General features: G+C 35.4%; 2 protein-coding genes across 3 annotated transcripts; both read right to left on the bottom strand.

The window, feature by feature from the left end:
- Positions 1-123: 123 nt before the first annotated feature.
- LOC131303790 (protein TRACHEARY ELEMENT DIFFERENTIATION-RELATED 7A-like) lies at positions 124-919 on the bottom strand. The gene has a single exon (XM_058330808.1). It carries the CDS (start codon positions 842-844, stop codon positions 245-247), a length of 600 nt encoding a protein of 199 aa, XP_058186791.1. The 5' UTR covers positions 845-919; the 3' UTR covers positions 124-244.
- A 1,597-nt stretch (positions 920-2,516) lies between these two features.
- On the bottom strand, positions 2,517-9,168 carry LOC131303791 (protein trichome berefringence-like 7). 2 transcript variants are annotated; one of them, XM_058330810.1, is made up of 5 exons: positions 8,799-9,168; positions 7,369-8,182; positions 5,381-5,539; positions 4,476-4,785; positions 2,517-2,847 (listed from the first exon to the last, which is right to left on the bottom strand). In XM_058330810.1, the coding sequence occupies exons 2-4, from the start codon at positions 8,172-8,174 to the stop codon at positions 4,488-4,490; spliced, it is 1,263 nt and encodes a 420-aa protein (XP_058186793.1). In that variant the 5' UTR covers positions 8,175-8,182; positions 8,799-9,168; the 3' UTR covers positions 2,517-2,847; positions 4,476-4,487. The 2 variants fall into 2 exon arrangements, with proteins under 2 accessions (XP_058186793.1, XP_058186792.1); XM_058330809.1 differs by having other exon boundaries at positions 8,770-9,168.
- Positions 9,169-17,687: the final 8,519 nt, after the last annotated feature.

A 17,687-nucleotide genomic window follows, 5' to 3' on the forward strand; every position in this document is an offset into this window, starting at 1 on the left:
CCAAGTGGGTAATGTTTAGCCAATAGTTAGGATCCAAGGCCTCAAACTTATGTCTAATAGATAATATTATCAGATCTACATTACATGCCAATGTTCACCCAACAATATGTTTGATAATTTCTCTTTAGCTCATAGTAATACAACCTTCTTTATTCAATATATATATTAAGTCTCCAACGTTTGTTACACTTGTTCCATTTTATTCTTCTTGAACATACATGGGAAAGAATTAAGAAATTTTCAATCAGCTTTTGTGATCAAGATGGTGATGATCACCGGATTCAGAAGTGGATGCTGCCACAACCAAAGCTTGAGGATGATCTTTTGTAGGTCCAATCACATGTGATATTATTCCTTTACCCACCATTTCATTCCTCTTAATATCTTCCTCTACATGCACATCCTCTTCGATGGATAGTATAACAGCTTGTGCACCGTGTGGACCCTGAATGATGGCTTCCTGAACTCTCACATGTTCGTCAATTCTCACTACATCCGTTTCTTGAATCGCTCTCTTCTTTCTCTTCTTGATTAAGTAGCACAGAGCGATGGCGAGGAATGCCAAAAAGAACAAGCCGCCAAGTGAGATAAAGACGACCACTATAATGGTTGAGTGGTGGCCAGGTGGGGGGGGAGGGGGAAGAACATGAGGTGGTGGTGGTGGACGAATATGGTGGGATGGTGGTGGGGGTGGAGTTGAATGACTAGGCGGTTTTGCCGGAGGAGGCGGTGGAGTGGAAGGGTGATGAGGAGGTGGTGGAAATTGTGGTGGGGATGGAGAGGAGTGAGGTGGTGGTTGGGGGAAATATGGGAAGTTGTAATCATAGTTTTGGATAGGAGCCATCTGGTAAATGAAGTTATAGTGGAGGAGAATAGGATTTTGATTTCATGCCTATTTGTAGCAGTCCATTTAAAGGGGCTTGGATTTGTATATGTTTTGTGAAAGCTTCTAAGCTTCTAGTGACTTGATCCTCATGCAAAGATTTTGAAGTCTGGCTGTTTTTGATTGCATTAGAAAGCACCCTTCATGATTCCCAATTCCCACTACTTGTGGTTCTTTATCTACACCTCTAAATACTGAATTGGTGTACTAAAAGGGGAAGTGAAGTCAATATGCCTGATGTCAATATGACCAATGTCTATTTCTCACATTTACCAAAAAAGTGTCTAATAATAGAAGTAATTTGCCTCTGCATTCACTTTGATTAGGAGGTCTTGGACACCGGCCGTCACGAATTGTCCCAACCCAGCATTCTTTTCCACCACAAATACATGTGGGGCAGCCCTACGTGGATATGTGTGAATAATGGTGTTGTGGCATCAAATAATTTTTCGTTTATTAGGGCGTCCTCACATTATTGCACTCGAATTGTTGAAGCAAAATTTTTTTTTACCCTGAAATGCTCTTCTCTTGGGCCTTGTACTTCTTTCGATGTATCAAGTCATGATCGAAATATCAGATGCAAATCAAGATCGGAAATAAACCGTACGATAAAAGGATTTTCTCAAATTTACCAAGGGATCCCATTCTGCATTAAAGCAAGTTTATATCGTGGGTGTTTCGCTCTTCGTTTTGGAAACAATTTTACGAAAATGCATTATAAGAAAATGAAAAAACGATGGAGAAAATCACTGGTGGAGGAGTTTTTTTGAATCCTCGTAGATTTAATACAAGTAGAATTCAAAAACTTATAATCAGAGGAAAAAACTTAATAGAATTTAGGCTCTATTTGTTTCGACGTAAAGCGCGGGGGGGAATGTTTTCCTCTAATTTTGACTGTAAGTCATTTTCATTTCACCCCCCGATGGTCCGACATTTTCCAAAACCGCATATTCCATTCCATTCTTCTCCCAAATCATATTAGATCCAAAACGAGAGAAAAGGAGGAGAGAGAGAGAAAGAGCATACTTGATTAAAATATTTCAGAACCTACAATCTACCATTATTTTGAAAAATATTTTCATGTGCTAACTAAATACCGAAAAATAAAAGTTTAAAGTTCGTTTTCCGAGAAAACATTTTACATAAAAAACAAACGGAGCCTTAAGAAAAAAATTTGGCTCCCAAACATGTTTTAGGGGCCATTCCAGTTTATTTGTTAACCTTCTTTTTCAAAAAGAAGATAATTTAAAGCTAAAAAATTATGCGTTTACGCAAATAATTTTTCTATCAATATAGATCTTGTTTGATAGAAGATTTTATTGAGATCTTTTAAACGGTGCAAAAAAATATTTTTTCATTTTCATTATATTTGAGTTTGAAATTACTTTTTTTTTTTTTTTTGAAAAAAAAGGTTTTTGGAAAAAGCGGAACGAGGCCCTAACTCTCTACCTCAAATTTAGTTTTTCCCTCGTACTCCCTATGTGATTGAACCAAAAACAAAATGAGGGTTGCCGTGTGATACTAATAAAAGTAGGGGGAGGAAAACACAATGACCCATTTTCACTTCGATATGATCACTTTCATTTTTATGCTTCTCCACCCGTAAATAATGGAGGAGAACAAGAATGTACAATTTTATAACAGCATCCGGCCGGAGCTTTCATTATCTTCATTGTCTTAATGTTATAACTTCAACATTCATCAACAGACTATCGCAAACGACAAAATCATTATGAATTTCAATCCCCCTCACCTTGTACAAAAGAATGGAACGAAAGAATGAAGGACAAACAATCGGTTTCTGTTACAAAACTTCCATCTCAATGGATCTGTACATGATCTATTCCCGTAAATTCGATGCTATCTGCAAGACTGCAGAATATTTTGGCAGCTACGCGTGTTAAAAAGAATTTATATGATCTAGGAAGCACAATGCAGGTATTTTGTCTCCCAATTTGTCCAATCTGCAGAAAATATAATAAACTCATTAAACAAGAAGTTCCAAATAATAGTTTCTAATGCCAAACAAGTATAATTGAGGACTATTTGTCAGACCTGTTTCCTATTAATACTGGTATACTAAACGTATCAATGATAATAGTTACCATGGCAGCATTACTTCTGGATGCCATAGGAATGGACCGGGGTTTATAGATAGGACACACTTAAGGATGGCATATATCAAGCTTAGTACAGGCACGGGGGCACACGACCTGACACGAAAATGACACGGGCATGCCAACACCACGATTTACGAAAAACGGACATGACACGCAGAGGACGGGTGTGCATAAGCATTAGGGGTGAGCAAAATAACCATGAAACCGTGAATCCAGTCCAAATCAATCCAAACCGAATAATTTGGTTTGGTTTTTTAATGATGTGGTTAGGTCTTGGTTTAAAAAAAATAAAAACCATGTTAAATGGTTTGGTTTATGGATTTACGTTAATGGTTCTGGTTCCAAACCAATCCGAACCGTATGATAGACACACACACATATAGTATATAATTTGTTTAGATATACTTAATAAACTTAATTTCCTTATCTAATACTCTATTCCACCACCCTATTCTTTTCTTTTACTTTCAATATTAATTTCCTGAACTTCCTATTCCTACAATTTCATTACGCTAAACATACATGGTTTGGGCTTAGTAAAGTGATTTCCTACTCTTTTATCTCGGTAATTTACTTTCTAATGTATTCTATTCTTATTTAGTTGATTGATGTTAATGAGTTTTGATGATTTTAATATATTAATTTCAATATAACTTTTAGTTTAAGTTATCTAATGCAATTTTAAGTACTTAAAATAGTTTATAGTAATGATATCTCAATTTTAAACGAACCGTGGTTTAAAACCGAAACCAAACCGCCTTTGAATGGTTTGGATTGGTTTGGTTTTATGAATTTTATGGATTGGTTTGGTTCTCTAAATTCATAATCCGTAAGTAGTGGTTTGGTTATTGGATTACTATAAAACCAGACCAATCCGATCCATGCTCACCCCTAATAAGCATATATGAAAATGGACACATATATAACCAAACTAAACTACGACTTGTGTCGCAGTGAATTGCGGTCAGCTACATCTACATGGTTCCTTTTTCAAAACTTTGCTATAATAGATGATAGGTCCAATAGGAGTCAAGAGCAATACACTTGGTGGAGTTCAAAAAAGCACCACGGGACAAAAAATAGAGATTGAGCCAAGAAAGACCAATTAACTGGACAAATATGCAACAGTGCTAAAAGAAATGCATGCAACAAGTAAAACGATGAACATCAAACAAGCTCATAAGTTACTCAACAAGCGAGAGTGTTAACACATCCCAGAAAATGTGGAACCAAAGAGTCAGTGTGAGCCTTTGTTAACAAAATGTACAAGAGTACAACCCTTGATCCAACTTCAGTTTGAGGACAATGACTGTAGGTATGTATATCATATTAGTGTTTTCATGGGTAATGGGTCATTTTACTAGTCAGATAATCATTTGAGAAACTAGAACTAGTTGAGCATTCAAAATGAGATTTTGTTACACCTCAAACTGAGACCATAAGTTATCAGTGAATTGGCGAATGAAACTTACTTCATGCTTGGCTCAAGGGAGTGGACTTCTGTGGTTAGCTAGCAGGTATGAGAGGAAGATTTCATTCCATGCATCAGGTACACCGGGTAGACACCAGTGGCTGCAATCAGACAGCGAAGCATTATCACTCCATGTACCGACGTGTGCATCAGTCCGGAATGCTGACATGGAGGTTATATGCAGAACGTTAACAGGAACGTTCCTATTCTTCACAACCTCCATTACCGTGTCCGAAAATCGGCTTTGCTCCTTCCCTCTAGTTTCTAACGACGGTTGTTGGGTTACATTACAATATCTTAGGGTTGGATCACTGATGCAGAAAGACAACAAAAATTATCAGCATTATTAATAGCGTAGCACGCAATAAGATAGATGCCAGCAAAATGCATGTAATACATTATGTGGTATAATAATGGCATCCAACATATATCTTACTAGCAATTTTATCATAATTTTTCTAGTATAATAATACAAAGACTAGGAGTTCTCAAGTGCATGATATAATTTATTTAGCTAAATTTTTGTTTGGGAGGCGATTGAAGAGATCAATTGAAACCAAAAGACCAGTCAGCAATAAAATAGAAGTATTGAGAATACTTTAACAAAGAAAAGTTATAGGCATCGCTAGTGAGTTAACTTATTTGATAAGAGGTCATAAGAAAGTCCTACTTAGAAAAAGACAAAAAAGGAAACATGGTTCAACTCTATGCTTGAAGACCGGGGAGCAGTTTCTAATTCGATTATCTACAGCAAGACAATAAGACAATTCTCACAGCACATACATCATGGCACCACCAAAAGTCCAATACATCAAATACATCTGTTAAAGAAACACAAGCAAAACTGATTGGGAACTGAGGGGAGGGGGAACATACGCAATATGAGAATTATTAAACAAAAGTTACCTCCAATGAGAGGGCTCGAAAGTTCGAAAGAAAACATGTGTTCTATTCGTGTCAATCTTGGTCTCAACCCAAGATGCCCAAGTGTCTATTGCTGTTCTGAAGGCAGTTGAAATTGGCATTCCAAGCTTCAGCGACTTACCAACCTGAAAGTAGCATCCCCTGTCCAAGGTAGGGTAGGAGGGGTAAGAATATAAAGATGGACGGAACATTGTTTTCGCTCTTAGAAAAGAGCAGGCAAAAGATAATACTCAAGCTGATGAAACAGAAATTTAGAAGGAAAATTTCTATTTTAAGTCTTCTCATATCTCAAATGAACTACGATTCAGTAACAAAGATTTGCTAAAAACAAGGGATAAGGTTTAAACATAATTCCAATGGCATTTATCAAAACTTGTCTGTAGACTACCAACCCATAACAATATAGCAAAGAGAGCTTTGCTCGTGAAAAGCAGTGTCAACGATGACCAAACAACCAACTAGTATGCACACAAAATGTGTCAATCTCAATTGAATGAAATGACATTACACTATCTCAACTGACCAGAAATATTTGGCTCTCCAGTCACCTCATATCGTGGTCATCTCTCCTGCTCATTTTAGCAGAGAAGAAAGTAAAAAGTGATACATGATTTTTTGATTGGCAAGACAAATACTACTTCGCAGTGAAGTTGCTTAAAGCGATTTTACCAAACTATTAAATGTGGCCCACTAGACTTTTTGAAGATTTGCCAATTGGTCACCTTCTCACATTTGAAGTACAAGTTTCTTCTTAAATTAACGGCGGAAATTTAGGCAAAGATGCAAGGAGAAGGATCCTAACAGTTTTGTGTTCCAATTGAAGAGCAACTTGTGGGAATTTAAACATCTCATCTGAAGCCTCTGCAAACTAAGTAAAGACCATTCTACAGATCCTCTTGGTGTTTTCTTTAGCTTCCTGTATTTTTTTTTCAAACCTAAGAAGCTCGTCCATTTTTATTTACCTTCCTCAATGAATGAAGTACGTTTAAAACAAAATATCAAAGAGAAAATCACACTCACAGACAAGGAGAATGGGAATTAGGATTGCAGACACAGTTGCTACATGAATGTATTCCATCTTGCCTCACCAATCAAAAATATTTATCTTATAAAGTCCTTGACTCAAGTTTTAAGTGAAGCATCAACATATCTTGCACACACATATACGCGTTAACAAATTGTATAAGCCAGTAAGGAAAATGAACAGCCTCATGAGAAGCAAATTATAGTGGGTTCTGAAGCCCAAAATCCTAAAAAATATAAAGCAAGAAAAAGGATCTTGGAAAAACAAAGATTAAATTGCAGATTTTCATCCTGTAAAACGCTTCCTAAAATATTAGAGTCTGGTGGCATCGAGTGCACATATTCCAAAAATCCAACAAGAACTAGCATCAATATTGTAAGAGAATGAAGGAAAACTATTTGAAATGTGTTGCACTACAATCTTGTCACAAGTACAATAACTTGAAAGGGAGGGGATATAGTTATCAGGACATGCATTTCACTAGAAGTTTGTATCTGATACGCCCTAGTGGTAAATCTAAATAAACATCAAGGAGAAAAACAAGCATAATGGGGGTGCCTAACAAGTATATCTTCCATTTGCACTTGTTTTCCAAGATAAGTTGCCATTATGATGGCACTTTGGTTCTTCACTATATTCAGCAGGACTGATAATAACCTTGTGAAATACCACATCCGTAGTATTGGAAAAGGTAAACAAAGGATAGAGCCATAAGAGCAGCTGCATCAGATACTTATATCCTATTTACCATTTTTCTCACGAGAATCCTTGCTACGACTAGAGCAAGGAACTGAAATCAAATTAATAATGTCAATGTCGATACCCAACTTATATATTAAAAAAAAAAAATGGCAAACTGAATTGGTTTTCCTCCCAATACCATATTTAAGTCAAATTTTCAGGGGAAAATGATAGGAGATTCATGTACAGACACAAGCAAACTTACGTTCCAAAAAGCTTCCCTGTCACCCACCAGTGTCCAGAGTTGAATATAAGAACATCTGAATTAACCAGCTGATTGGCAATATCATCCAACTTGTCCAGTCTGAGTGTTGACCTAACCCTCTTTGGTGCATGTTTAGGAGCCCAATTGTGCTGCACAAGGAAAACTGAGCGGAAGAACTCGACAGTGAAGTTAAAGGAACTGAATCTCACACCCAAATATCTAATTCTCTTAGTTATGTTATTCCCGTTGATTTCATAAACGCTCCTCTTATCCTCCACCCCAGTCATAAGCAAACATATCAACGACTCCCATTGTGTCCTACTCATTGAATCACCAACAAAAACAATTCTTTTGCCTCGAAGCATTTCCAAAACAGTCTGCACATCAAATTTAGGAATATCACAATTCTTGGGCTTCCACCTCCATTTAACATAATCTTTGTCGATTCTTCCATTCCCCAAACAATCAAATCCTCGTTCAGCAAAAGGGCATTCAGAAGCATTGTACAAAGGGTAACTATCATCGATCACCCAACTTCCATCAAATGCATCACAATCATCAGAGGAACCATTGAAAACCGAAACACCAAATCCCTGAAAAGCCTGGCTGAGACTGGGTAGAACATGTATATATCCGCTACCAACTGCCAGGAAGAAGGAAATCACGGAAACCCCAGACACAATCACAATAAGCGCACGCAACAAACGTGAAAACAAGAGCGCCCGGTGAGCCCTCGGGCTATTGAAACCCAAAGCCCTTCTATTGAAAGATTGACTTCTACTGGTGATATTCATCATGTAAGTCATTCATAAACCTACAATCCACCAAAAATACCCCCCATTAGGATGAAAATTACCAATCAAGATCCCAAATGATGCACTAAAAACATGAAAGATACACACCATCAAATATCAAATACCAAAACTAGCAACCAATCTTCCCCACATCAAAATCAGTAAATATTAATACCCACACAGAACTCAACGAATCGCAAGAATTCAAGAACATCAGAACACCAATCTCGTACGAATTTTTCATGCATTATCTATCAATAACATCCCTAAGCCACAATTACAAGCTCAGAATGGTATTTTCACAACCCATTTCATCAAAATCAGTAAACATTAATGCCCAAATAGAACTCAACGAATCGCGAGAATTCAAGAACATCAGAACACCAATCTGATACAGAATTTTCACGCATTATCAATCACAAGAACATCCATAACCCACAATTACAAGCTCAGAACCGTAGAATAATCACAACCCATTTCAGAAACGGTCAAAAAACGAGAAGGGTACGCGACAAATATCAAGAAAAACAGACCCAAAAAAGAATCCAACAGCTTCTGTTAGATTTCTCGGAATAATGGGGGAATAAATGCGTGAAGAAACAGTTACCAAATGAAGAAGTTGAGACAGTGATCCACCATTGATTCTTGGGCACTTGCAGATGGGTCCAGCAAGCTCAAGAAAAGTCTCAAGACTAGTGGGATGGGCACAAAATGCTGGAGATCGGAGTTATTAGTTGAATCCTGCACCGGAAAGTGTAGACGGAGAGAAGCCTTGCGGAGTAGATGAGTATTTATTTTGGGTATAATTTTGTGGGTATATTTTGTTTGGTGTGTAGGATTATGGGAAGTGGTTAGAGATTTGTTTATATAGGTCTTGTTATTTAAAGTATGGAACTTATGTAGTGTAATTTGCAGGTAATGAATGGGTTTTGATTATGGAGGAAGCATATGTTCTTTCCACCAGAATGGGTAACCGACATTCGACGCGCGCGCCCGAGGGCTGACCTGGTGGGATATGGAGGTTGTGGTGACTTTGGTTTTGTTTCTACCTAGAAATAATACTTACATGTATCCGTTAGAGCTGAATTTTTATAGGGCTTCTTAAAATATTATTTTAAAATTTATGAATATTTTTTTGTATTTTTTTTGAGACTCGAAATGAGCCTCATAAAAAATATAATAGATGATGTAGTGCTTTAGTGTAGTGTACTTACATTTATTGTTTCTTAATTCCTTCTTTTTTTCCCACTCTGTACGTCTCAAAATGATTGTTCGGTTTGCAAAACAAACACTTGAAAGTAATACGATTTTTAAAAAAGAAAATCAAAATTTTTCAAAAATTTACTAGATATTAATGAGTTCACTTAATTTATGAAAAAAGTTAGATTTCTTTCTTAAAAAAATGGTACAAATAACATTTTATGACGGAGGTAGTAATATATGGGGATTTGGTTTTAGTCTTACTGGTAATCTGGTATAATCTCCGATGGAATCCTGTATTTGTAGTTTGTACCATACCAGCAATATCAAAGGCTCGGGAAACATAATTCACGGGGTCTATTCGGTGGCGACTCAAAAAATTTAGAAGTATGGAGTCATCCATAAACATTAATACTCTTACCAATTATAAATCAAAGAAAACCTCAAAGGGGATGACAAATGAAATTTTAGTTCTAAGGCCATTCACAGTAGTATAATCAAAAAAGGATAATCAAAAGTTGACACATCAGCTTTTGATTATTCACTTAAGAGGTTTTTAAGCTTAACAATGTTAAGCTTCACTATGGTCACTTCTAGTCCATAACCAAAATATGGGGTCCACTACAATTTCACTCTCTATCCCCCTCCATTTTCCATCATTCACTTCCCTCCATTTACATTTTTTATGGGTTAAAATATATCGATTCCCTCTCTTAATTTTGGGGAAAAAAATCGGTGACTTCCTTCCCTCCTATTATGAATTTTTTTTTTTGGGTGTGTGTGTGTGTGTGTGTGTGTGTGTGTGTGTGGGGGGGGGGGGGGGGGGGGGGGGGGGGGAGTGAAACAGGAAAGATGAGTGAAACATCTTAATCCGGCGACGATGAGTTGAATTGTAGATGATCGAGAGATATGAGTTTCACTTCTGAAGAAAAAGAAAAAGAAATAGTTTGTGGGTGAAGTGAAGAAGACATAGAGTATGCAAAGAAACTTGGCTACATGAATTTTTTTTTTGGTTGTGTGTGTGTGTGTGTGTGTGTGTGTGTGGGGGGGGGGGGAATTGAAACAGGAAAGATGAGTGAAACACCTTAATCCGGCGACGATGAGTTGAATTGTAGATGATCGAGAGATATGAGTTTCACTTCTGAAGGAAAAGAAAGAGAAATAGTTTGTGGGTGACGTGAAGAAGACATAGAGTAGGCGAAGAAACTTGGCTACATAAAAATTTTATTCTTCAATTTTATTTTTTTTACCAAAAAATAAAAGAGTAGGCGAAGAAAAGAAAAAGAAAATACCAGTTGAAACACGTGTGTATACAAATTTTGGAATTAGTTAACTTATGTAGTGTAGGGTTCACAAATTTTGATTATTGAAAAAGGTTGTTAGTTTTGATTATCCAAAGCTTAAAAATTGATTATTTCTAAGGATGTTGCTAAGTTTGATTATACCATTGTGAGCGATCTTTTGCAACAACATTGTTAACTTTAAAAACAATTGACATTTGATTATACCACTATGGATGGCCTAACAAACACCTTTAGAGTATGTTTGGTTCGTTGAAACACCCCTTAAGGTATGTTTGATTCGATCGAATCAACGTTGAAATGGAATGATCATTCAAGGAATACTTATTCTTATGTTTGGTTCATCATTAAATGGTAGAATAATCATTTCAAATGAAATCACTATTAACCTTAGTAATTAACAAAATATATTAAAAGACATGTATTTAAGCATACCGTAATTAACAAAAGATATTAAAAGACATATATATAAGTAATATTGTTACTTTTCAGTTTTCACCGCATAAAAAAACTACACGAACTTCTATAATTACATTTGATGAGGTTCATATTTTGGATTTGCACATTTCTCTCTGTCAATAACATGCTATACATCATTTTCAATATATATATATATACGGAACGGTTCAAGGGACACCCTAAAAAAACACCTAAAAAAACACCCATAATCTCAATTTCATAGTTCCCGATCAAATTTTTATGATCCGAACCGTTCAATGTGTGCAGAATGTGATTTTAAGGGTGCCCGCGAGAAATTAACAAAAAAAATGACCGGGAAAGGTTTGATTTGAGCATTTTTTATTTGAACCGTTCAATAAAAAATTGTTCGAAACTGTTCGGATCAAGCCTTTTCAGGCCATTTTTTTTGCTGATTTCTCATGGGTACCCTTAAAATCACGTTCTGATCACATTGAGCGACTCAGATCATCAAATTTTGATCGGGAACTATGATGTGTTTTTTTAGGTGTTTTTTTGAGTGTTCCTGAAACCGCCCCGATATACATACATATATATATATATATATATATATATATATATATATATATATATATATATATATATATATATATATATATATATATATATGTAACCAAAACGCGTGAGTTGGGTTTTAGCCATTCATTTTTTTCTTAGTGTCGGTTTAACTCTACTTTTTTTGAAACGGCAAAAATATTATTAAAATAACTTGATACTAAGTACATCAAGAAAGAAAGAGGGGAAAGAGAAAGGGGAAAGAGGGGGGGAAAAATTTCCAACAAGAAGTTGAGAAAACAAAAACACAATACAAAAGGTCCTATATAAATCCCGGAACTTATCAGCTCTAACACGGATCTTATCTCGATAATGAACAGCTCTCGATCGTTAATTGCCGAGATGAGATCCGAGTCGTCAGATGTACGATCCGATAGCTCGGAAATGCACAACACGATACTGTGCACATCACTCCACAGCACCATCCCCATTTCGCTCCAACACACTTCCAATAAGAATGGACCGCTTCAAATCACAGTCAAACTACTTTTAATGGATGCTAAGATTGGAAAATTATCTAGTGCGGTCTCTAACAGCAAATGGGTTTTAGCCCTTTCGTGTTGTATTCTTGGAAACTTGTGGAGGGTTTCGAGCTTAATGGAAAATTATCTAATGTGTGTCAAAATCAATTTTTAACGGAGTCACTTATGAATTTTAAAAAATACGGAATATAAAATACAATTGTAGTAAATGTTGTGTTTGTTTTCTTTTTGGGATGTCTAAAAAATTGCATATATCTTTTAATTTATAATATTTTATATATTTAGTATGGATCTTGTTTGATATATCTCAATTAATTTTTTTAAACAAAGATTTCGAAGTCATAAAAAAAACATCATAGTATTTCTTATTTCAAAATCCCTCTTACTATGTGGAATAAAAAAAAAAAAGTAGATCTGTTCCATCTAAAATAGAAATGGTCATTTTAAAATGATCATTTAATAATCTAATGATCAAGTCAATTCAATGATTATAAGTTCATTTTAAAATGTATTGCACTGGAACAAGGTTATTACATTCTCATAATATATGCAAAGTGATGATTTGGCTATAGTTGTATGGTTATTACTTACTCCCCCTGTACCTATATTTAAATTTCCACTACAATTTTATTTGTATTTTCAACAGCTTAGATCTCTCGACGTATATTACTAAAAAAATATGCAATATAAATCTTTATTTGATATATCTCAATTTTTTTTCTATAAGACAATGATGTCAAAAACGTAAAACATAATATACGTCAAAAAATATAAGTCGTTGAAAATGCACTCAAAATCGTATTAGACATTTAAATAGGGACGGAGGATGAAGTATTTTTTTATGCCATGGGATATTGCCTTTTTCTGAGTAAATACGAGGACAAGAGAAGAAACAAAGGAACCAAATAAAAGAGCAGACTACAGTACAATCTGAGAAGAAAACCAAAAAAACTCAACCGGGCATATCTGAGGATCTTTGTTCCTCATCAGCTAAAAGGGCGGCTCGAGCTGGCTTCGAGATTTCAGCGCATTTTGAGCGCATAGCCCAAGAACTCACGTGGGCGACCTGATTACCTTGTCCCTGCCTTTTGGTTTTATAGTGGCTAAGCTCTGCTGAGATTTTTGGATTTTTTTTATTTTGTTTTTATTTAAAAAATAAATTCATAATTATTAATTTTGTGTTTAATTTTTATGGAATATTGATTCGTGCAAAAGAAATGAATCGAAAAAAGTAATAAAAAATTATGATTTTTACCCAAATATTTTCGAAAATATCCATTAAAAGCCAAAAAAACTTTTTTTTTCTTTATTTTTTCTTCCAATATTGTATACGTCAACAGGGGTTAGCGGGGAGTTAGTAAAGTTAGTCCATAGTGAGTTTCAGAGGCTATTCATAGCCTTGAATCCCAAAGGCCCATGACAGGACTCGAACCCTAGCCTTCCAAATGAAAAAGACCAGGAGATGTAAGAGTTCTGACTAATTGAGTTAGCCCCCAATTGGTTACCATTAAAAGTGATTAATAAAATCTTTTCGTTGTTCAAAAAAAATTCAATTGAGCACACTAAGGCGCCCTACACCCCCATAATGCACTAGCGCACTACACAGACCCCTTATTTCGGGAACTAGATCACCTCCGTCCGTTTACAGAACAAGACCTTCTTATTTGGACCCATTCATGATTCTTCCTGGGCTTACTTTGATGATCAAGTCCGTTCACGTAATTTTTAAAATTCATCGAGAACATTAGCCGTGCCAAATTCATGTTCATTGGATATCATGAAAAATGAAAGAAATAAAGTTGAAAACATTGAACCAGAACCCATTTTTCGCAACAGTTTTTTTCCTTTTGTGAAATCATATCGAGTGATATCCGATCAACATGATTTTTAGTGTGGCTTATGTTTTCGACGAGGTCAAAAAAGTAAACGGTCCCGATGATCAAAGTGGATCCTCAACCATCAAGGGACAGGACAATCCAGTCCCTCTATAGAAATGGAGAGGATTTGCAAATATTGACCAAAATACTCCTCCACCTCCAAGATTATATATATATATATATATATATATATACACACACCAATCCAGATCGGGTCAGAGATTCTTGACCTGATTTCGGTCCGCGCCTCCATTTTTCCGATCGAATTTCGATGATCCGAGTCTCTCAATGTGATCAGAACGTGATTTTAAGGGTACTTGCGAGAAATTGGAAAAAAAGTGATCGGGAAGAGCTTCATCCGAACAGTTTTTTATTGAACGGTTCAATAAAAAACTGCTCAAATCAAGCCCTTCCTGGTGTTTTTTTTTTTTTGCCGATTTCTCGCCGATACGCTTAAAATCACGTTATGAACACATTGAGCGGTTCGGATCATCGAAATTCGATCGGAAAAGGGAAGGTGCGGACGGTGTGGACCGTAAGAGGTGTGAACTTGATCGGGACTATATATATCTCTGAAAAGGCTGTCCAAACCTGTAATTAGATGGAAAAAAAGGAAATTTTTTAGATCGTCTTTTTTATTTATTAAAATATAAAAAATTAACGATGCCCTACCGGGAGGGAGCAAGAAATGTCAATGGTGGGGGGGGGTCAAAAGCTTACCTAAAACTCGTTCTTGGCAATTTTACTTTAATAATAGTAGAAATTATTTTAAAAGTCATATATCGACAATCTTCTAACATACTAAATAAATGTATTTTACAAGAGCCACTATTTTAAAAATATGCACGATACAATCATTTGATACCCTATTAGTGATGCCATTTTCGTTGCGTACAATTATGTACGGAAATGCTACTAACAGCCCAAAGAACGTTGAATATTTATCATTTCAATATATACCAGCTTTTCATGTTAGGTGTCATTGCAATATCTGGCCGACTGAAACATTTATTGAATAAATTTACACAATTATCCCTCAGGCGTCACCACCAACTATCCAGCTCTGAGCTCTCCTCCTTTCTCTTTCATCCTTTCTTCACCTTTGCTTCTCTAATCTTCCATACAGCCACAGGATTAAGCATACCATTTCAAAAAACAAAAAAAACAAACAAACAAACAAATAGGGAATTATGACACCATGGGAAAAAAACAAAAATAAGAACTAGATCTCCAAAAATTAGTTTGTTGAACTCTTCAAGAAGGACCACCTTTTATCGGTAACTGATCGTCGTCAACATTATTACACACGCATATTTCTAATTTCGAAAAATAATCAACAATTTCAACGTGAAAAAACCAAGAAATATTTCTTGATTCTACGAGACTTCCTTAATTCAAATGCTCTATGAAGCACATATACTTTAAGATGGGAGTCATATTCGTATTGGATGTATACTGATACTCTTCTGATACTCACAAAAGACGTATTCCAGAAGTATCCACAGTAGATTTTTTTTCCCCCCACTTATTGAAGCATTGGGTACTTTAAGACATGTATACGTATACGAACTTTTATGAAAGTTAAGATTGTGACCATTTTTTTTGATCTGGGAAGTTTTTGTTTTATAAATATTTGAAAAAAATTAAAAAGATTCAAAAGATCTCGGACACACTGGTGTACGCCACTCAAGAACCAAATCCAAAAGAAAACAAGAAGCCAACCAAAACACCACTACAAAAACGAAATCCGCTAAAAACAACCCAAACAAACTACAACCTAAAGCCGAAAGAACAAATCGAAACTCAAGAACAAACTAAAGACCTAGAGAACAAACCAAAACCAAACCATGGATTTAAAATTTCAGAGAAAGAGAGGCACAACATTCGAAAGCATCATCGTCCTCCAAGTCATAAATTAAGAGCATTGATCCTGAATGCATGGGCCAACTTTATAACTTTTGTAAACTTATTGTGGCAATATCATAATTTAAGTGAGGTCAAATTTGTAAGTTAAATTGGAAACCTATAACTCCAATGGAGATGTAAAATACATCCGGATGGATAATTATTTTAGATGAAAAAAATGGTTAAAAGTTAATTAGATGTAAAATAGAACACACCCCCTCCAATGGTGAGATGTCAAATAGGGATAAATAATTAACTAATTTTCTCTCCACCTTATTTCCCCCCAACTTTCTCGACCCTAATTCAATTACTTCTTCCATTAAAAAATAATTATGGTATCCGGTAATCGAGGAATCAAAAATAAATTTAATTCCACAATTTTATTTTATTTTTACTTCCGTCCAAAAATAGGAGCAATTTGGACACCAACTCTCATCCACTTCAACTACACCACATACTTCATCCATTTACTCCCATCGACTCTCAACCACATTATTTACTTTAGCCATTTACTTTCAACTTTCATCCACTCTCAACTACACCATATGACTTCAGTCATTTACTCTAATCCACTCTCAACTACACCATTTACTTAAGCCATCTATATATAAATCTATTTTCCCCATTATCAATTCTCACACTCAAATCTATATACAGTCTTCTCTTTATCTTTAAAAAAAATTCATCATGAGCAATTTAACCCAAAAAATTTTACAGAGAGAATTTGACGAATCTTCCTCCGATGACAAGGAGATTGCAATGGCACAGCTAATCATGGCCAGACAAACCGAAAAATGCAAAGAAGACGCCAACAATGATATCCCTTCATTTACCCACCTTCACCATTGGTCCCATCTAAAGGTTCACCGACAACAAAATGATCAGCAGCATTGACCATTGAACTTCTCTCTACAAAGGGAGAGACGCGCATTTGCATTTCATCAATTATTGATCTCTCATCTCTATAATCCTCTTGATCCAGTTGAAGTGAGGCTGTTGTTAATCATCTACTATTAAATATGTTTGAAATAGAAGCACTAAGATTTTCAAGTGGTAATTTTGTGTAAAATCATAATTCTAAAAGGAGTGTTTTGTTTCTCGGTGAACTGAGAAAAGTCAAAAAAATTCTACCTTAAAAAAAATCGTGTGAATATTAGGCACGTAGCGTCATTTTATTCAAGTAATCGCTAGTAACATTTCAACTGCAGGGCCTGGCATCTCCGGTGAGAAGGTGGATAAATGAAGGAACCTAGCTCAGAGTTAAGATAGGTAAGTCAAAAAAAAATGAAAAGACTTTTTCGTTTTTATGAAGTTGTAATCTATTTTTTTTCGCTAATTTGGCAAACTATTCCAATATTTTTGTATTTTGTAAATATAAACTCCGTCAATAAATTAGAGAGTGTTACTCAAAAGGAAACTATTGCACTAGAAAAGGGTAGACACTAGATGGCCTAAGCCCTCCCCTGGGTGGTCCATAACTATTTATTCATAAAATGATCGATGCATGGTCGCGAAAAAAATAAAAAATAATCAGGCATTTATTTTCACCACTTATCATTGAACTTTAAAAATACTCACCACTTATTTTCACTTTCAAAAGACCATCATTTAATTATTTGCATTAGACCAAAAAATACTATCATTAATTTGCACTAAGTTTTTTTTTTTTTTGTGGGTACGTACGTAATTTGCACTAATAAGTTAGAAAATAGAAAACCCTCTTTCATG

The sequence above is a fragment of the Rhododendron vialii genome, chromosome 10a (assembly GCF_030253575.1).
Source record: "Rhododendron vialii isolate Sample 1 chromosome 10a, ASM3025357v1".
NCBI lineage: Eukaryota > Viridiplantae > Streptophyta > Magnoliopsida > Ericales > Ericaceae > Rhododendron > Rhododendron vialii.

What these genes read in the sequence shown, in the direction of transcription:
- LOC131303791 (XM_058330810.1), bottom strand. Translation starts at nt 8,174, where the DNA reads ATGACTTACATGATGAATATCACCAGTAGAAGTCAATCTTTCAATAGA. An exon ending in ACAGGGAAGCTTTTTGGAAC is followed by an intron (nt 5,540 to 7,368) that starts GTAAGTTTGCTT and finishes TACCTTGGACAG; the next exon opens with GGGATGCTACTTTCAGGTTG. An exon ending in TTCGAGCCCTCTCATTGGAG is followed by an intron (nt 4,786 to 5,380) that starts GTAACTTTTGTT and finishes TTTCTGCATCAG; the next exon opens with TGATCCAACCCTAAGATATT.
- LOC131303790 (XM_058330808.1), bottom strand. Translation starts at nt 844, where the DNA reads ATGGCTCCTATCCAAAACTATGATTACAACTTCCCATATTTCCCCCAA.